This window comes from Pipistrellus kuhlii, unplaced genomic scaffold, assembly GCF_014108245.1.
Source record: "Pipistrellus kuhlii isolate mPipKuh1 unplaced genomic scaffold, mPipKuh1.p scaffold_m20_p_6, whole genome shotgun sequence".
NCBI lineage: Eukaryota > Metazoa > Chordata > Mammalia > Chiroptera > Vespertilionidae > Pipistrellus > Pipistrellus kuhlii.
The window spans coordinates 57,276,997-57,296,905 of record NW_023425562.1 but is presented as its reverse complement, the minus strand read 5'-3'; the positions used below and the strand labels follow the sequence as shown (position 1 = coordinate 57,296,905).

The 19,909-nt window shown below is 50.3% G+C and overlaps 2 protein-coding genes and 1 long non-coding RNA gene across 12 annotated transcripts in view; all 3 read right to left on the bottom strand.

Moving 5' to 3' along the window:
* Positions 1–4,094: 4,094 nt before the first annotated feature.
* On the bottom strand, positions 4,095–6,543 carry LOC123651550. Its single transcript, XR_006740334.1, has 2 exons — positions 5,466–6,543; positions 4,095–5,173 (listed from the first exon to the last, which is right to left on the bottom strand). It is a non-coding gene; the product is annotated as an uncharacterized LOC123651550 (long non-coding RNA).
* Positions 6,544–6,965: 422 nt separating this feature from the next.
* Positions 6,966–8,753, bottom strand: MRPS26 (mitochondrial ribosomal protein S26). Its single transcript, XM_036419186.2, has 4 exons — positions 8,469–8,753; positions 8,233–8,379; positions 8,026–8,149; positions 6,966–7,419 (listed from the first exon to the last, which is right to left on the bottom strand). Exons 1-4 carry the CDS (start codon positions 8,678–8,680, stop codon positions 7,279–7,281), a joined length of 624 nt encoding a protein of 207 aa, XP_036275079.1. The 5' UTR covers positions 8,681–8,753; the 3' UTR covers positions 6,966–7,278.
* Positions 8,754–14,466: 5,713 nt separating this feature from the next.
* Positions 14,467–19,909, bottom strand: part of PTPRA (protein tyrosine phosphatase receptor type A) — a 104,061-nt gene continuing 98,618 nt past the window's right edge. For all 10 annotated transcript variants that reach the window (XM_036419170.2, XM_036419165.2, XM_036419168.2 and 7 more), the window contains 5 exons: positions 19,659–19,793; positions 16,199–16,324; positions 15,968–16,119; positions 15,314–15,449; positions 14,467–14,762 (listed from right to left, as the gene is read on the bottom strand). In XM_036419170.2, the coding sequence (XP_036275063.1) occupies positions 14,688–14,762; positions 15,314–15,449; positions 15,968–16,119; positions 16,199–16,324; positions 19,659–19,793 (624 nt within the window). In that variant the 3' untranslated portion in view covers positions 14,467–14,687. The remainder of the gene's footprint in view (positions 14,763–15,313; positions 15,450–15,967; positions 16,120–16,198; positions 16,325–19,658; positions 19,794–19,909) is intronic.

The window sequence follows — 19,909 nt, the reverse complement described above, 5'->3', positions numbered from 1 at the left end:
GATACAGAGAAAATACTGATGGCTGCCAGAAGTGAAGGGATTAAGAAGTACAAATTGGTATCACAGAATAGTCCCGAGATGTAAGTGCAGCCTAGGCAACATAACCTATAATATTGTAATACCTTTGCACAGTGCCAGGTGAGTGCCTGAACTATTGGGGGACCACTGCATAAAGTATGATTGTCTTACCACTATGCAGTATCTATAAAACTATCTACATCAATAAAAGTGAAACATGCAAATTGACCATCACCAGCTACACCCACCAGCCAATCGGAGCGAGTATGCAAACTCACCCAGCAAAGATGGGGGTTGGTTTGCACACACAGGCACAAAGGAAAGACTGAAGACAGAGTAGAAGAAAGAGGGAGGGAAAGTGGAAAGTGGGGCGGCCGCAGGAGGAAAGCTCGCCTGGCGGCCTTAGCTCCCTTCTCTGCTTCGCTCAGGCCACAGGAAGCCCTATTCTTATAGGAATCTTCCTGCCAAGGGCCTCCAGTTACAAAATAATATTGAATGTAACCTGTAATTAAAAAAAAGAAAAAGGAACAGAGCACAAGGCTCCATCCTTCAGGATTAAACTCAGCTCTTAGGGACTTGGTTTGCCTCTGAGGGTCTTGGCTCAGCACTTTGGGTCTGGCCTCAACTCTGCCGGGCTAGGTTTGGCTATCTGCTGGGGACTAGCTTCTCCTTTTTAGGCCTCGACTTGACTCCTTGGGCCTACCCTAGGCTCTTAGGGCTAGGCTGCAACCTTTTGGATGGACTCAGCTGTTCGGGGCTAGGCTCCGCCCTATGGAACTTGGCTCTGCCCTTGACTAGGATACACTTTCTCCCCCTCTCCCTTCTAGCCTGTCTTCAGTCTTTGCTTTGTGCCTGTGTGTGCAAATTCACCCCATCTTTGCTGTGTTAATTTGCATACTAGCTCTGATTGGCTGGTGGGCATAGCGAAGTGATGGTCAATTTGCATGTTTCTCTTTTATTAGGCACTAGGGTCATCCTTTCAGGATTAGCTGTAGCACTTAGGGCTAGGCTCAGCACTTCCTGGCTAGACTTGGCTCTTTGGGGTTCCCTCAGCTCTTCGGGTTAGCTCTGCTTTTGGGGGTACACTCAGCTGTTCTGTGCGAGGCCAGAAGAATGGAGCCTCTCTCTCTACTGGTATAAGTTAGCAAAGAGGTGAAGCACTCCTTAACAGAGCAGAGGGCTTTCTCTGTTTTCAGTTTATTCCTATGGATTTCTGGAGGGAAGCAGTAAGTAGGGCAATCATGCAAACACTCCCATCTCTCTTGGAGATTTCTTTACAAGGTCTTATGTTACTTCTATAACTAGAGGCCCGGTGCACAAAATTTGTGCCGTTGGAGTGGGGTTGGTCTCTCAGCCTTGGCTGTGCCCTCTCAGTCTGGGAGCCCTTGGGGAATGTGCGACTGAGGCTTGGGCCTGCTCCCTAAACTGGCAGTTGGACATCCTTAGTGCTGCCACGGAGGCAGGAGAGGCTCCCACCACCAGCCATGGGCCTGGCTTCTGGCTGAGCAGTGCTCCTCCCGTGAGAGCACACTGACCCACAGGGGGCAGCTCCTGCATGGAGCGTCTTTCCCCTGGTGGTCAGTGTGCATCATAGCGATTTGGTCGGTTTGCATGTTAGCCTTTTATTATCTGCTAGAGGGCTGGTGCACAAATTTGTGCCTGGGTTGGGTTCCTTGGCCTGGCCGGCAATTGGGGTGGATCAGGGCCGGCCAGCAGCGGGAGGGGCCGTGGGACGTTGTCTGGCCTCGAGAGGTTGGCCAGCCATGGGAGGCTGGTTGTGGGAGTTCACTGACCACCAGAGGGCAGCTTCTGCTTGAAGCATCTTCCCCGTGGCGGTCAGTGTGTGTCATAGCAACCAGCCGACCAGTCGTTCGGTTGTTCAGTGGCTTAGGCTTTTATATATGTAGACTAGAGGCCCTATGCACAAACTTCATGCAAGAGTAGGCCTTCCTTCCCTGACTGCTGGCACAGGCTTCCCTCTGGCACCCAGGACCCAGGCTTCCCTCTGGCTGTTGGCAGGCACCGAAGACCTGGGCTTCCCTCACAGCCCCGGCTTCGTCCAGAAGGTCCTCTGGAAGGACATCTGGTTTAATTAGCATATTACATTTTATTAATCCTGGACGTCCTTTGGGACAAAGCCGTGGTGCCTGGGGCTGAGGAAGAAGTGGCCCATTGGTGGGAGGGGGCCGAGCCCCTTGCATGAATTTTGTGCATCGGACCTCTATTATAGGATAGACCAGTGGTTGGCAAACTCATTAGTCAACAGAGCCAAATATCAACAGTACTATGATTTCTTGTTTTTAAAAAAAAATATATTTTTTATTTTTACAGAGAGGGAGAGGGATAGAAAGTTAGAAACATGGATGAGAGAGAAACTTTGATCAGCTGAATTCTGCACACGCCCTTCTGGGGATGTGTCTGCAACCAGGGTACATGCCCTTGACCGGAATCGAACCTGGGACCCTTCAGTCCATAGGCCAATGCTCTACCCGCTGAGCCAAACTGGTTAAGGCTGAAATGTCTTTTGAGAGTCAAAAATTTTTTAAAAAATATATTTTATTGATTTTTTTACAGAGGAAGGGAGAGAGATAGAAAGCTAGAAACATCAATGAGAGAGAAACATCGACCAGCTAACTCTTGCACACCCCCTACCAGGGATGTGCCCAATGTACATGCCCTTGACCAGAATCGAACCTGAGACCTTTCAGTCCACAGGCTGATGCTCTATCCACTGAGCCAAACTGGTTTGGCATCATAATATTTTTCAAATTAAAAGACACACTAGTGATATGCTATGTTTGTAGTTACAGATAACTTTTGTAGATTTTCAGAAAGTATAAATCCCAAATTGTCAACATATATTAGTCTCAAATTTCATCTTCTTATTCTAAAAGTCCCCATGAAACAATTCTGTCCCACTCTAAGTGCTGTAAATTGTGAGAAACAGTGCTTCTAAAACATCGGTTTGTATGGTTGTTCATCCAAAGCCCACAGCTCCTCAGGACTTCCTTTGACACCTGGCTTCTATTATGGCAACACCCAGGAGTCACCGCAAAAGATCTGTTGTTGAGGCCAGAGGAAGGGCGGCCCCTCGGACCCCTCTGCTCAGGTCTGAGGCCTCGTGGCAGCGGCAGCGGGTGGGAGTGTGGTCGGGGTTCAGGCAGGGGCTGTGGGTCAGCCAGCACCTTGCAGGCTCTGGCATTGACAGCGAAGGTGTGTGTGTGTGCACCATGATGGACATTTATACCTCAGTTAGGCATTTCCCAGACACAAAATCCCAGTCTCAAACCCTCTCTCCCTCAGTGGCTAGTATTTAAAAGGAAAAACAAGCCCGGCCGGAGGTGGCTCAGCGGTGGAGCATGCCCAGACATTTGGGGGAAAGTAGCGAACGTGTGACCGCAGAGCCGCTGCCGAGTGCGGGAGAGGGCGGTCTGTGCAGCTCTGAGCTCCTTCAGGTCACTCCACTGCCTTTCGTGGCAATACAGTGGGACCCTTCCTTACAGGTTCTTGACCTCAAGGCCTTGTAAACTTAACTATGAATTTGATCCAGACGCTGTTCTGTTTCTTGACATGGATGCTCCCTTCAAAACAACTCGTTAAGCTTCAAATGTATAGTTTAAGCGCCTTCCTATTGAAGGAAACACTCACCAGGGAGGAAATGACCAGCAGCACCAGGCCTGTCTTCCTCAGGATTTGGGGGCTGCAAACACTGCTTTTGCCTTGGGTAGTTCCAAGCTAGACTCTTCCTGCCAGAACTGCCCACATTTCAGCAGTGGACTGGGCTTGTTTCCTAGGTACTTATTTTACCTCTACACTTACATCCGGGAAATAACCACAGGTTAAGTTCAGGGGGAACTTGTGTGTGTGTGTATGTTGTGTGGGTGTGTGGTGATAACATTAAGATTTACTTCTTAGCAACTTTCAAGCACACAATACAGTGTTAACTAGTCACCATGCTGTATGTACATCCCCAGGATGTATTCATCTTATAACTGGAAGTGTGTGTTCTTTGACCAACGTTTCCCCATCTCCATACCCTGACAACCACCATTCCACTTTGTTTCTATGAGTTTAACTAACTTGAACCTAATCGACAAGGCTCTCTGCTCTGGCTCATGCTCTCCTCTCCAGCATCATAGCGCACTGAAGCCAGCTCTTCTATCTTATGCTCACATAACTCTGAAGTACCGAGTCCCTCTAACGTTCCCTAGCACTGTGCCTGACTCACGTGGCTCCCCTGTGAGTGCCTGCACCATCTTTACTTCCTAAGTACTTCTCTAGGTTTACCTCAGGCCCCTCCTCCATTGACAGCATTTGGGCTCCCTGCTGTCCCATCCAATTTTCAGTCCCACCCTTCTTTATAAACCTGTCTTACTCCACAAAGACTTTCACCAAAGCACCTAAAAGCATTATTGCGTTTACTGTGTCAACTGAAGGTCACTCACTGCCACCAACTCAATGCTAACAGGAATCCCAGTTTCCATGTGGTGAGGGGAGAGATACTTTATTCCATGCAAACAGTTCAGTCCTGAAGTAGCTCCAGCGCGGCTGAGGCTGAGGTGGCTCCGGAGAAGCCAGTGTTCCGGCTCTGGTGTCACAGGTCCAGCTGCTGAGACAGCTCTGCTCCTGTGCTGCAGCTCAGCCAACACTGCAGCTCTAGTCGGGTAACACAATCTTCAATAGAAAACTGAGAGTGTGCTCTCTCAGGGGGGGACCTTTACAGAGATTTCAAGGACTGTTGTGTACCTGTACTATTCCATGCAGAAAATGTGGAGTATACTGGAAAACCATGGGAATGACTTCAGGCTGGCTTAGGCCCGGAGTGGTCTCCATGGCGGAGGAGATTAAGGAGGCACCCAGCACCCATTCATGAGGCAAATATTCTTCTCTTTTCCTGTCTACTTGGACCACCACAAGCAGTTCTCCTTCACCTGGCAGTATATCACCACCCAGCCCAAGTGGTGAACAACTACAGGTTTGTACAACTTCATCTTCAAGACCCTGACTACCCACCCCAGGATGTCACTTCACTGATGTCCTGCTACTCACCCCGGAGAGCTGGAAGGGGCAAGAATCCAGCTGTCTTGGTAAAACATCTGGCTTAATGGGGGAGATAAATCCTGGGGTGTGTGTGTGTGCCTATCCAGCAAAGTTCCTGGAGGTAAAGAAAAAAACATCAGATTTTCTTGACTATCGGTGGGTAAAAACGAAGCTTGGTTTAGAGGTGGTATTAGCAGTGAACATCAGGAGTGACAGCCCCATGCAGGATACTCAACAGCAGTGAAGGGAAAACAGCCCAAAGGCAGAACTTCAAGAACATATCACACCGTCTCCTCCACTTAAAGACCAATGACTTGTGTCTACACCCCGACTCAGAGGGGAAGGGACTTGGGAAGAATGAAACTGGACTTCCCTACACAGGCCCAGGGTCCCATGTGAGAGCTCACGGCGGCTTCCACCGCAGGGACCAGACGGTCTGTCCACTCCTCACCATCAAGTCCACGGCTGTGGGGACAGCTGCCAACCCACGGCCCACATGTGTGCCCATCAGCTCACCCCAGAAGTCGTGTGGAGCATCTGAAAGGACCCCACTGTGCTGTGTCCAGGTTTAGTGCCAACCGGGGAGAAGAAGGGCCATGACCAGCCTGGGGAAGGAGGCTTCTGCTCCGAGGGGGACTGCCCTGATGGGGGCGGGGTGCAGGCACAATGATAACCACGGGCTCTCTGCTACACCTGTCGCCTGCATCATCACCTGAATGTGGGGGGTTACCCATATTTTCTAAAAGGTTCTCATTTCTTGGGGTTCCCAGACTCTCTCTACAATGTGGGAGTTCAGGAAAAGCAGCTGGGACTCTGTCCTCTTGTGGTAACTGGGCAAGTTCAAGTGAATGGTGGCAACGGGGCTACAGCTCTGGCTCGGAGAAACAGCTCTTCCTCATCCCAGATATTGCTCCAGAGCTTGTATGAACAGGGCAATGGATCTACATGTTCACTTATTCAATATTGTGAACGTGAACTTTAACCACAAGTATTTCTGGTTCCCTCAGGGTTTGAGCCAAGGGCTTAACAAATAACACTGACCTTGTAATCCCTGTATCAACCAGGCCTTCCCTGCCAGCACCCATCTGCTGGGTGGTCCATGGAGGCTGCCAGTGCCAGGACAGACGCAGGTCCCTGAGGCCACGGGCGGAAAGGGCTTCTAGAAGAAACGGGGTCTCCACCCTGCCTTCTGTGTCCCGAGCCACCAGGTCCTGGACAGCAAAGCCCATGGTCAAGCAGAAACAGGTTTGGCCAGTGGTTGGCTTGTCTCAGCTACCTTGTGATAGCTGATCCTGGCTGGAGCCCTAAAACCCTAGATCAGAGGTCAGCAGACTTCTGTAAAAGCCATATAGCAGCCCCTGCCAGTTTGGCTGTGGATAGTGTCAGCCTGAGGACGGAAGGGTCCCGGGTTTGATTCTGATCAGGGGCATATGCCTGGGTTGTGGGCTCAGATCCCAGTAAAGGGCATGCAGGAGGCAGCTGATCAGTGATTCTCTCTCATCATTGATGTTTCTCTCCCTCTCTCTCTGAAATCATATATATATTCAAATTATTACTTGCCAATCTTTAAAATATTTTATTGATTTTTTACAGAGAGGAAGAGAGAGGGATAGAGAGTTAGAAACATCAATGATAGAGAAACATCAATCTGCTGCCTCTTGCACACCCCCTACTGGGGATGTGCCTGCAACCAAGGTACATGCCCTTGATCGGAATCAAACCTGGGACCTTTCAGTCTGCAGGCCAAAGCTCTATCCACTGAGCAAAACCAGTTGGGGGGGAGGTAGAATATTTATATTTAAAGCCATATTAACAAATATTTTAGGTTTTGCAAGTCATATATGTCCCTGTTGCAACTAATCATCTCTGCCATCGTAACATCCAAGTAGTCAATGAATGGGTGTGGCTGTATTCAAATAAACCTTTATTTACAAAAACAGGTAGATGACCAGATTTGGCCCATTTGCCAACCACTGACCACCCTCGATGATACTCAGGAGGTGATCGCACAACTGTGGTCCAGTCCAGTCTGCCCCTCTGTGAGATGGAAACCTTAGTTCTGTGCTGACAGTTGTCATTGGGGCAGAAAAGGGCACTGATCAAGAGGGCCACAGTGGAATAGGCTGAGCTTCCTTCTTCAGAAGGAACACCACTGCTTTATCCCAGGTCATACCCGTGCGCACACACAGTCCCTGGGCAGGCACTGTCCTTACCGGGCCCCTAGTTGCCCTTGTGCTGTGGCCTGACCACCTGTCCCTCTTTGGTGACGGCCCAGTGGTAGCTCTTTGGGGATGGGGAGTCCAACGCGGCTTCTATCCGAGCATCCAGGTTCTCCCGGGTGATGAAGGTTTTTACATCCTCCTATTGAGAGAGAAGGCCAGCTGAATGGGAGCCCCCGGCACAGGCCAGCCCGCCCACACTGCCTGCTGGCCTTTAGCCCACTGACAGCTCCCGCTCTCCTCTCTGAGTGCCTCGCTGACTTGTCAGCAGCCTGGTCACATTCCTCTTTCTTAAACAGCCACTGGACAGCTCTGCCAAAACCACAGCACATCAGCTGTGACAATTTACCTCTTAGTCTCTCTCAAACTCCTCCTCCTCCCTCCATAACTTTAATTCCAGCCTCATCCATTCTTGCTGGGTCACTCCCGACAACCTAGCCAAAATATTTACCCCTTCAGTGACACCACCCAAAAGATAAAATACAAGCTCTGTGGATTTCAGGGGTCCTCCCTCCCTCAGACACCAGTTTACCACCCACTCGCTATTTGGACAGTCAACTCTCACTCCAGATCTCTGCGCCTGCCAGGCACTCTCCCTGCACTCCTCTCCCAAATCCTCACCCGCTCTCCCAGGACTGCCCTCTCCATCTGCCGTAGCCGGTGTCCCACCTCGCTGCACCCAGGCCTCTGCCGGCCTCCCAGGAGGAGCTCCCGGCCTCCAGCCCCACCCCGTAGAGACGCGACCCACCTGCAGCTGCAGCACTTCTTGCTCCTTGAGCTGCACCCAGGCCTCCCTCTCGCGGGCCTTACGGGCCTTCTCCTCGGCCTCCCGCTGCTCCTGCTCCCGCGCCTCCTGCCGCAGCCTCGCTATCCTGGGAGGAGCAAGAGGCCGAGACTGAGCGAGCTGGGTTCCCGCGGGCCAACCAGGTGGCCCGGCCCCGCCCGCCCGTCTCACCGCAGCTCGTGCAGCCGCTGGTTCTCCGCCCGATTCCAGGCCATCAGCTCGCGGTGCTCAGTGGCGTCCTCCAGCGCCTTGCGCTCCGCCAGCACCCCGGCCCGCGCCTCGTGTACCTTCCTCCGCACCTCGGACACGAACTGCAGCCTGCCAGAGACGCGCCAAGGTCGGCACCCTCAGCCCGCCCACCCGACACTCCCGCGGCCGCCTCCCTGTTCCCGGTCCGTCACACACACCTGAGGGCGCGCATGATCTGGCGGTACTGCCGGTAACGCTCCGCCAGCACGTAGAACTCCGCAGGGTCCACCGCGGGCGGGGTCGCCACGCGCCCGACCTTGGACTTGGCCGGCGGGTCGTAGCGGGTCTTGCGGCCTCGCACGAGCAGCAGCAGCGGGGCCGGCGGCCCGCACAGGGGCCGCGCGCCCAGGTAACTCAGCGGGCGCAGCATGACCGAGGCCGCCTCGCGTCCGGCGCGCCGCAGGGCATCACGGGAGCCCGGAAGCGGCCGCGGGGCACCACGGGACTTGAAGTCCAAGGTCTATCCTGCTACACAGTACCCGGGAGCCACTCCAACGGCGCCCAAGGCCCTGCCCGTCTGCGGTCCCCCGCCGCGGCTCTGGCTGCGCCCTTTCTGCGGGGCAGTCCGTGTCCCTTCCGTTTGCAGGCCAGGTCCGCGTCCCTCCAGAACCCAAGCGGGGAAGGGGCTCAGTGTGAGAGGAAGACAGAACTTTACGCAACTTCCGGAATCTCATTAACTTTATTGGGCGGCAGTGCGTTGCGCTCCGGTCCAGTCCGCCGGGGAAGGGGATGGTCATTCCAGTGGAAGCTCAGGTCAGCTGGCCTGTCCCGTCCCTTCCCCTCCGACCTGGCTCCGCTGAGGCAGGCTCCTAACCTACAGGGCTTCACCACCCTGGGCGTTACCCACCCTAAACAAACCTGATATGTAAAAACCTGAGCTCACACGGATTTAAGTTAGGCAGTAAGGTTTTGCCATATAGGAATCTACTTACTACTTTCACCTTTAGTTACCATGCTCTCCTGGTGCAATTTAAAATACTATGTGCAGCCCTAACCGGTTTGGCTCAGTGGATAGAGCGTCGGCCTGCGGACTGACGAGTTCCAGGTTCGATTCTGGTCAAGGGCATGTACCTTGGTTTTGGGCACATAGCCAATAGGGAGTGTGTAGGAGGCAGCTGATCGAAGTTTCTCTCTCCTTGATGTTTTTAACTCTATTCCTCTCCCTTCCTCCCTGTAAAAAAATCAATAAAATATATATATTTAGAAAATAAAATACTATGTGCAAAATAGTAATAATCCATCTCCACACACCTGTGTTCTGCTAGGACTTTGGAGGACTCTGCAATCACTACCATTTCTAGTCAGTGACTACCCGTCAATGTGAGGTCCCACCTCTCACCTCTTCCCACTGGCAGGGGAACACAATAATTCCCTAGAAAACAAAGAAGCCTGGGGGACCCCACTGCAGTCACTATCTTTCTTTCAGAGGTTTTTTAGTGCAGTACAATTATTTCCTACTCCATTAGTGACTTCCAATCTTCAATGTAAGTATCTTATAAATTGTTTAGTTTCTGGGAAACAGAATAGCAGACAGCACCCTGTTTGTAAGAAGCTGGGGCACTAACAGCTGGGGGTGCTGTGGCAGGGGATGTCTCAGTGCTGTCTACCCCATCTTCCATTCACATGGCCCTCAGTCCTTAGCCACTATGGCCTCTGGTGGCCAATGCCTGGGGCCTCTCACCCTACTTACCAGCAGTGTCTGCACCAGGTACTGCTTCCTGTGGAGGGTCCCCTGGCCTGTGGTCCTGCCCTCCCAGGGCACACTTTGCCCCTGGAGTGTGTGTGTGTGGGGGAGCCAGGGCATTGCTTTGGAGGCTATGGCAGCCTGATCTGGGCTGCTTGCTGTAGTGCCCAGAATCCTTCCTCAAGATAGCTGAGGCTGCCCTCACTACACCAACCCCAGGTTCGAGATGGGTGAAGGAGTCCTAGCCAGAACCTTCTTCCTCCCACTCAGACTGGGGAGACCTGTCACCCACCTGGGGGCCTTGGGGCATGCTGGAGGCTCACTTTCCTCCACTGTACCAGTTGTGGGACCGTGCCCTTTCCCAGTGCTGAGTCTTTGAGGGTCCAGGTTGGGTGGGCAGCGGCAGCAGAGGCAGCGGCAGCAACAAGAGGCCTAGCTTGGAGCTGGCCATGGCAGGGCTGCTCCTGATGGGGAACTCAAGAAATTAATTTTTTAGATATGTAGTTAATAGGCTTGGTCATGCATGTAGAAAAGCTATTGTTCCAGGGACTGGAATGTATGACTGGACCTGCTCACTTCAGGAGAAACACATGCAATTTGACCTTTATTCCCTAGGAGAGCTCTAAGCGACCAAGATAGTATCTGAACCACTGTGCTCCAGGAAGAGGTCAGCTGCCCGGGATGTAGATAGAGAATCAGCACCAGTCAGCAGATGAAGGGATGCTCAGGAAATCACTTGACTGCAGCTTTTATCTGATTAACCCTTTTCCCTGAATTCCAAACCCCTCACCTACTTTCTCCTGAATAACAAACCCTTTACCTACACTTAGTGTGGGTCAGCTCAATTTTCTATCGCCTGGGGGTGGGGGAGGGGCAGGGCAGCAGAGGCCTGTTAATAATAACCAATCACTGCATTTGAGCTGAAAAGCAAATGCAAAGGCCTGGCAGGTTTGACATGTCACTGGGAGTACAGGTGCATCAAGTCCTGTGGTAAAGATGGGGGAGGGAATGGCATAATGGGCATCATGGTAGGTCGTGGGCATCTGGAATTCAGCTGCCCAGGCAGGAGGGCATACGTGAATTTCCAAGTTGACTTATTTAGCAGGGACCTGAAATCGTGTTTAATTGTTTTGAGGGGGGAAAAACCAAACAGTCTTTGTTCTTAGATGCACGGGTTAACCAAGTAATTTTTAGGAAACATTTGTTTTGTAGTTTAGTAAACATGACTGAGTTTAACATGACTTGGCTTTATAGAATGTTTATTTTAAATGGGGATGCTCTTTTTTCTGTAATTTTTTGTTTTTGCTAAAAAATCCAAACCAGAACTAAGCTTCCCAGGGGAAGCACTGGGCCCTTTCTTTCTGACAACATACCTAGCTGTTCAGGAATGTTTGCTATCCCCTTCCAGACTATAAATTCTGGCACTGATCCTCCTATTCTCAGCAGGACACAGAAAGCCATTTGTTCACTAAGTTCCAGCTGATTCTCTGCCTTGGGGAGTGGACATCATTAGTCTGGGAGTCTTGTATGGGGAAAGGAACAAAATGGAGAAGAGGCAACACAGGAACTGCCAGGTGGGGTGGAGGTGAAAGGGGTGCAGAGAACGCCAGAGGGCTGCAGCAGACAGGTGCTGTGGGTCATCCCCCCAGCAGGAAGCAGGGTATGTGGACCTGGGGCTCAGGAGGGGACTTGGGCTTGGAGAAAGGCTGAGGATCCACAGCATACAGACAGCAGGAATGCCTGACCCTGAGGAGAGAGACAGTGGAATCACTAACACCAAGGGGGAATGCAGGCGGAGTGTCCCTGGGGCTCAGTGCACAGATCACCTTGGTAAGAACAGGTAAGAAAGGAAATGAAGTGGGAAAGAGGCAAGAGTGAGAGTGCAGACTTTTTTAAAGAAGCCTATTAAAGGGACAGAATGTAAGCCTGGAGGAAGAGATTTGCTGGGGAAAGTGATGAGAGAAACAGAAAACCTAAGAGGAAGCTGACTAGTTGAAGTGAGGTCTCTGAAGGTATGGCAGACCCTAGAGTTCTTGATGTGAGGTGGGCAATGGACACCACTCTTCCCCTTTTGAGAAATCCTGGCTGATGGGTGGGAAGTAGTAACCCTGCCCTTTCCACTCAGTCATGCTGTGTGAGCCCCAATACACTTTCCTTTTAGCCCAGACTAGTTCCTGTTGGGTTTGTCCCTTGAAATCATGTGAACCCTGCTTGAAGATATCTGATAACCAGGTGGTATTTAAAATATTGGCTCACAATGCTCAAATCAGCAAGGACTCCAGCAGAAAACCATTGGGCCAAAAGAGTGTGCAGCTGCTCAGTACCAGCCTTGGTAACAGTTGGGCAGCCTGCTGGGAGGAGGGGAGCAGGGCCTGTGGAGGGCTCTTCTGCTCGTTCTGGCACAGCCTACTGACCCAAAGCCTGCCCTCCTCCATCTGCCTGGACTTGGTCACACAGAAGCATCAAAAAAGTAGCTTGTTCCAGGAGCCAGGGTCTTTTTCCCAAACATGGCTCCTCTCATCAGAAACTTGTCAGATTCTATCACTGTTTAATTTATCCAGGCTTTTTTATTTTTATTTTTTAAATATATTTTATTGATTTTATACAGAGAGGAAGGGAGACAGAGAGTCAGAAACATCGATGAGAGAGAGTCATCGATCAGCTGCCTCTTGCAGACCCCCTACTGGGGATATGCCCGCAACCAAGGTACATGCCCTTGACCGGAATCGAACCCGGGACCCTTCAGTCCCCAAGCCAACGCTCTATCCATTGAGCCAAACCGGTTTTGGCTAATTTATCCAGGCTTCTTTTAAAACTACTGAAATTTAAGTATATTGCCCCTTGGAGTTCCTTAGTTCGTCCAGAAGGGACTGAGTACCTCCACTGACACATACTCACCTCTTGCAAGCTTCCGGAGGTGGTCTGCTGTGTCCCTGCAGACATCCTGGATGTGGCACAAAGCCTGGCTCCTGTCTTGGAGCCACTGTGCCCTTGTTTGCTTGGCTCCCGAGGTCCTCTGCAATGTGGCTCCACATCATCTTTCCTCCTCTCACATCTAAATATCCAGCACCCCCTGGGTCCAGTTCAAGTCCCATCTCCTCCAAGAAGCACAGCAGCATTGATATCTCAAGGGTGCCTTCCTGGACCAGGTTAGGGCGTCACCTCAGTCCTGAGCCTCAGAAGGCTCAGGGCCTGGCCCTGCTCCTCAAGAGACGCCCTGCAGGCCATGCTGCAAGCCTCTCTCAGTCCTGCACTGACAGCCACGACCACCAGCTTAATCTCTTGTTCTATGATGAGCTGCTTGTGAGGATAGGAGGCAGTGGACAGGCCCCCTCTCCCAGCTGTGCTCCCAAAGACTACATTTCCCAGCCTCCCTGTAGCTAGGTGTGGCCTTATGACTAGGTTTTAACCAATGGGATATGTATGTGAATGAGAAGTGCAAATTTTGCTTCATGTCCTTAAAAATGAAGTCGCTTGCTCTCTACACTGTTTTGGGTTCTCCATAGGAGGAGACACTGATCCAGCTCCAACCGTGAAGAAAAGAATAACACCCTAAGGGACCCGGAACCACGAGATGGGAGGATACTGGGCCTCTGACTGGGCAATTACATGAGAAATAAATGAACATCCAACTTATTTGAGACACAAAAGTTAAATACTTTTGTCTAATATTCAGGATCAAAATAAAGTTGGAATCTAAGACTCCCATCATCCAGAATCTGAGGCAGTTCCACATAAAAGTCCTGGAAATGAGGTCAGATGTGAAAGAACATTGAAGCTATTTAACACAGTAAGTGTGAGAATAAAGACTTATTCTGGGCGCAGTGACACAACCCAGATAGTTTTGTAACAAAGTACCAGAGAGGTCAGAGGCCTTAGCCAGGAGCCTCCTCTTCTCTCCTCAATGCCCTTGGCCACCTTCCCAGAGTGCCAGGCTGGCTGGGACCACTGCACCAGAGATGGGCTGGGAGGGGAAGGCGGGTCCTTGGCATGTAGCCAAGCACTGGAAAGGCTGCAGTTATTGGAAAGGAGGAGTCAGGAGGACTGGCCTATCCGGGCGTTGAGACAAAACAGTGCCAGGAAGGTCAGGAGTGGCCTAGGAGAGCCCGGCTCTGGTGTGGCTGCCCCACCCCAGACAAAGGGAGACATTTCCTCGAGGAGGCGAAGCTTTTATTTCCTGATAATCCCTGGTGGTGACAGAGGTACCACTCTGGTCCCCTGATGTGATGGTGTGGTGGTGGGAGAAGAGGCTGCGTGGAGGGGGAGGGGAGGGTCACTTACAGAGCAGGGAGGGAATAGCGGCCTGACAGGGCCCTGGGACAACCAATTTCCTCCAGAGCTCTGAGAGCTTTGTGCTTTTGTCTTAGCTGATGCCAAGCTACCGAGAAAGGGTTTTGTGTTTCCTCTTTAGGAAAAGTTGTATAAAATACAGAACAATTCAGCCCAACTTCCAGGCAGAGAATTTCACGATATCAGTCCAAACATCACACCATTTAATTCCCCAATAAAACATTGGAAAAAGGAGTATCAGTGCTAACACATTTACATATAAAATCTCCACCTAATAAGTAATAGAAGCCTATGTACCAATTTCTAAAACAGTTATAAGATATATACACAATTTTGGGTATATTAACAAACAGAATATTACAAAATATTAAAGGCAATGCTCCTGTCCACGGGCCTCATCACCTTACTTGAAGTTGGCGTAATCTGAGAACGCATCGATATATTCCTGCACCACCCTGTAGCAGAACTCGTACTGTTCCTGGAGAGCGAGAGGAGGGGGAGAGGCAGGGTTACTGATGAGAACACACATGCGGTTCCTGCCCGAGTTCTGACAGCATCTCCTCCTGGGAGTGCAGCTCATCTCCTACAGGCGGAGGCGACCAGAGAAGCGGTCAGTGTGTGCTGGTTTGGCAGCGCCGGTGGGGAGATGGCTCTGTGTGGCCCACACCTCACTAAGACTGTCAGTTCAAGGCACCTCATTAACTACCAAATGTCTTAAGATTTACTTTCCCCATACTCAGTGGTTACTGGTCAGACTGTCAGGAGCCAGAGCAGAAGAGAGGAGGCAGTCCTGAGTCTTCCCTTCCCCGGGCTCATGGAGAAGTGTAGACAAGCCCATGAGGCGCCCTGCCAGGCCGGGCAGGGGGGCACCAGGAAGAGTTACTGGTGATAGGGCTACCTGCTCTCACTGCCTCCCCAGGCTCGTCTGTCTGGGGAATTACAGAGACTCTGACAACGAGGAAGAGCCTCCCCCCTGAGCTGCCTGACGAAGAAGGGCTACAATTGGTGTGGACACACGGGGCAGCATACCAGTGTCTGGACCATGTGTGGCCTCTGCAGCCGCAGGCTCTTGACGGTTTGGAAGACATCCAGAATCCCCTCTGCTTTCACTCGTTCCAGGACTGTGCTTAGGGCACAGAAGGTCCCTGTCCGTCCTGCCCCCGCACTGCAATACAGGAGACAAACAACATGCCAACCCTCTGAGCTGACAAGGTGACTGAAAGTGGCAGTGAGTAGATAAAGGCTGAAGCTGGTGCTGGGGTGGAGCAGGAGGCCTGTCTGCTCCTCACCACATAAGCCCCTGCTCACACAGCTCTGGGGAGGCAGCTGCACTTTGCCTGGTGAGGGACTAGCCCATGGGACAGCACTGATCCTTTGGTGTCTACCTACAAACAAGCCTGGACTGCCCTGACCTGCTGCTCACTCATGTTAAGAGTTCTCATCCTTCTCATTCCTGTGTTCACAAAGAGGCCAGGTTCCCAGGCACATAATGTGCGAAGTTCAAACACCAGGATCCTCTCCTATCATCTGGCCCAGTCCTAGGGTCATCAAGCTTGACGGCCACGTGCTCACCAACAACCTGTTCTTGTCCACCCATCCTCACTGTCTGATCCATGCTCATGATTGCCTCCCATGGGCCTGGCTTCTCATCATTTTCTTTCTCTCCCCTCCGATGGGCGGTACCTGCAGTGTACGGTGATGGGGTGGTTCCCTGACTGCTGCTGCTGCTTCTGCACGGCTGCGATGATGTTGATCATGCCCTTCCCATCGCCGGGGATGCCCACTTCAGGCCAGCCGTGGAAGTGGAACTGTCGGATCTGCCGGCTCTTGTTCTCCTTTGGAGGAAGGACCATCAGAGAGATAGGGGCACCCCGGTTTCCCTGTGGGAGAAACCTCATCCACCAGCCACCTTACCCTGGTGTTGGTGACCAGGAGGTCTCTGACGGTGTAGCTCTCACACTCCTCCTCCTTCTTCAGCTCCACTGTGATGTCTCCATAGGACACCAGTCCATCTGAGGGCCAGTACTGGGCACACTTCTCCTGGAAGGACAAATGAGAGAGTGTAAGGGGCTCAGGACATCGTGTGTGGAAGAGGCAGGGCTGCCCCATGAGCTTCTTGCCCTTTTCTCGGCACAGCTACGTATTACCCAACACACTTCACCCCCAAAGTATTGAAAACTCAGAGGGTCATAAAGTTACTTAATATTACTCCAGGACATCTATATTTAACAACTTATTTCCACTACCACAGATAACCTATTAAGTATTTGATATTACCTTGCAACACTGTCAGTCTTTGAAAAACTCGACCATCACCCCATAAGAGCATCCAACACTCAGTGGCAGGATGGAGGGAGAAGAGAAGTGAATATCTTTGTTCCAACTTCTCTCCTCCCTTTTTTTGTTTCCTTGGAGTGTTCCCATATCTTATAGCTGTTTACATGCCAGACTGCTAATCCAGAAGAACTGAACCCTATTATATCTCCCTTGCCTAGCCATGGTGCTTTACTGCAGCCTAGTCCACAGTTGCCATCATTCTTCTTTCTCTATTTCTTTCATCTGCAATGGTACGTTAAAGTTGCTAGCACTTGCATGTCTGTCCTTGCTAGTGAGAAGATGGTTTGCTGTTTGTTTTTATTTTAAAGATTTTTTATTGACTTTTAGAGAGAGGGGAAGGGAGGGAGGAGGGAGGGAGGGAGGAAGGAAAGGAGAAAAAGAGGGAGGGATGGAGGAAGAGGGAGAGGGAAAAGAAAAAGGAAAGGGAGAGAGAGATGAGAGGGCAACACTGATCAGCTGCCTCCTGCATGCCTTCTACTGGGGATTGAGCTTAAAACCTTTCAGTGCACAGGACGATGCCCAACCAACTGAGCCACACTGGCCAGGACTACCATCTGTCTTTTTTTAAATTTTTTTTATACCCAACTCAGTTCCCTCTACAGCTTTTTGTGGGCTGCTTCTCTTCATCTTTGTATTCCCAGCACCTTTCACAATATCTGCCTATGCTAGGTCTCAGTAAGTATCTGGTAAATGAATCTGTTAATGTCTGTAGAACAACTCAAGGAATATGTATAAAACAAAATCCTATTCATTTCTTTTGAGCATTTTAGGGAATATCTCAGATATTTAATTACTGGTAATTTAAAAATCCTTAATAACCTCTACCGTTGGCCTGCGGACAGAAGTGTTCGCTTCTGGTCAAGGGCATGTACCCTGGTTGCAGCTCCCAGCCCTGGTTGGAGGCATGTGGGAGGCAACCATTTGATGTGTCTCCCTCACATTGTGCTTCTGTCTCTCCCTCTCCATTCCACTCTCTCTAAAAATCAATGGGAAATATATCCTTGGGTGAGGATTAAAAAAAAAAAAAATCAATAAAAACACATTTAAAAAAATCCTCAACTATAAATGTGCTCTATTTTCATTATAAAAGATTTGGGGAAATTGTGTATAAAAGTAAATACCACTGATAGTTTCTCAGTCTAAATAAAATCACTACTAAGAGTCCATTTAAAAAAATACTGCATGTTACAAAGTATAACAAAACGTAATGAATAACCATCAAAGCTTTGACTCTAAAAGAAAAAAAGTCAATTTTAGTAAACTTCCTTGCTTTTTATATAGTTGTGATCACTCACTATGCCCTTATATAATACATAATAATAAGCTTATTTTAAAACACAGGGTTACTGGCCTGGCTAAGGGGGTCATTTGGCTAGATCGCTGTCCTGTTCACCAAAAGGTTGCAATTTAATTTCCAGTCAGGGTGCCTACGGGAGGCAACCAATCGATGTTTCTCTCTCACATTGATGCTTCTCTCCCTAAAAAGCAATAAAAAAAAAAAAATGTATCCTTGGATAAGGATTAGTGGTGGATCAAATAAATGCCACAGACCAGTGCTTTTATATGTGGGCCCACTAGGAGCCAGGGGTTGCCTTGGGGTGAGCCCCTCTCTTCATTTAAAAAAAATATATATTTTATTGATTTTTTACACAGAGGGAGAAAGATAGTTAGAAACATCGATGAGAGAGAGACATCGATCAGCTGCCTCCTGCACACCACCTACTGGGGATGTGCCTGCAACCAAGGTACATGCCCTTGACTGGAATCAAACCAAGGACCTTTCAGTCTACAGACCGACAATCTATCTACTGAGCCAAACCGGTTTCGGCCCCTCTCTTCATTTAATCCTAAATAAGGATAACCTTAACATAGATTATCCTGGTTTTTAGGGCACTGGCAGGTAGAATAAGTTTTTACTATATTTGTTATGTTATGTTATATTATGTTATGCTATTTTTTTTCTCTCCTCTCCCCCTCACTCCCATCTCTTTTTTAAATTGAATTTTACTTTTTAATTGATTTTTAGAGAAAGGGGAAGGAAAAAGGAGAGAGAAACATCAATTGGCTACTTTCTGCACATCCCTTATTGGGGAAAAACATGGGGAAAAACCATGTGCCCTGACCAGGAATCCAACTGGCAATCTTTTGATGCACAGGACAATGGCCAGCCAACTGAGCCATACTGGCCAGAGCCAGAATTAACTTTTCTACCACAGTTCTCTCCCAACATGCCTTTTACACAGTTATTAGGACTGAAGATTGGGGCTTTTGAATTATTAGAACTGATGGCTGGAACTTATCCTACTCAGCCAGGTGAAGGCTACAGGATTTATTTAATCGAGCCCTCCATGTGGACAGAACAACACAAACAAGGAAGCAGGTAGTCTTAAAGCCAGCTACTTGAGAAAAAGAATGGAAGTACATGGAACTCAAGGGTGCCTCCTGTAGCTGTGAGGTGGGAGATGGCAGGGAGCTGTTACTGAGGCAGCACTAGTTCTAAGGCTGAGTTGAGCTGCTGGAAGGCAAGGTTTTGGGGGAGAAGGTACAGGCTTTGGAATATTTTAAGAGAGCAACTTCAGTGTAGAAATCATGGCTCTCCCCTAGGCAAAAGGGCAGGGACTGCCTGCCTTCCTCAGGAGATAGAACATGGGCCTGAGGAATCTGGACCAGAGGCTAGCAGCGGCCATACCCACTGTAGCCCAGGCTAACAATGCCTTGGGATCCCGTTGAGGATGGAGAGTCCTGCCCTGCCTGGGGAGGGGGGAGGAGAGCACAAAGCTAGGCTGTGGGTAGGGAGGACAAACTGTATTCAGGAGAAGAGAGGGTGTGAGCTGTCTGGAAACTGAATGCAAGCTTAGACCACACTGCTCTTCCAGTCCTGAGAGAAGCTACTGATGGCTCAGATACCAACTGGCTGGGCAGTACTGCCTTGAGCTGGCTCTTTGGGCAGTTCAAGTAAAGAAAAGGTCCAAACATACCTCCCCGCAGCTTTCATGTGGCCTCTGTCTCCTGCAGCCCAGGACCTTTTTGTGCTCACCTGGCCTCTCTCCTCCAGTTCTGTCAGCATCACGATAGAGCAGGATTTCCACTCCCAGATCATTCGCCAGAAGTCCTCGATCGTGTGGAGAAGAGGGCCCTGGCTGGCGATGTAGGAGTCCTTCTGCCGGTAGCCCTGTACAGGCCATGCCAATGGTAGCAGTGAGGTGGTTTAATCAGGGAGGGGCTAGTGGAGAAGAGGCTACTAGGAAGGGATGGGGCTGCTTGGAGGCAAATCCATTTTAGGCAGAG

What these genes read in the sequence shown, in the direction of transcription:
- MRPS26 (XM_036419186.2), bottom strand. Translation starts at nt 8,680, where the DNA reads ATGCTGCGCCCGCTGAGTTACCTGGGCGCGCGGCCCCTGTGCGGGCCG. An exon ending in CAGATCATGCGCGCCCTCAG is followed by an intron (nt 8,380 to 8,468) that starts GTGTGTGTGACG and finishes CGTCTCTGGCAG; the next exon opens with GCTGCAGTTCGTGTCCGAGG. An exon ending in CAGCGGCTGCACGAGCTGCG is followed by an intron (nt 8,150 to 8,232) that starts GTGAGACGGGCG and finishes TGCTCCTCCCAG; the next exon opens with GATAGCGAGGCTGCGGCAGG.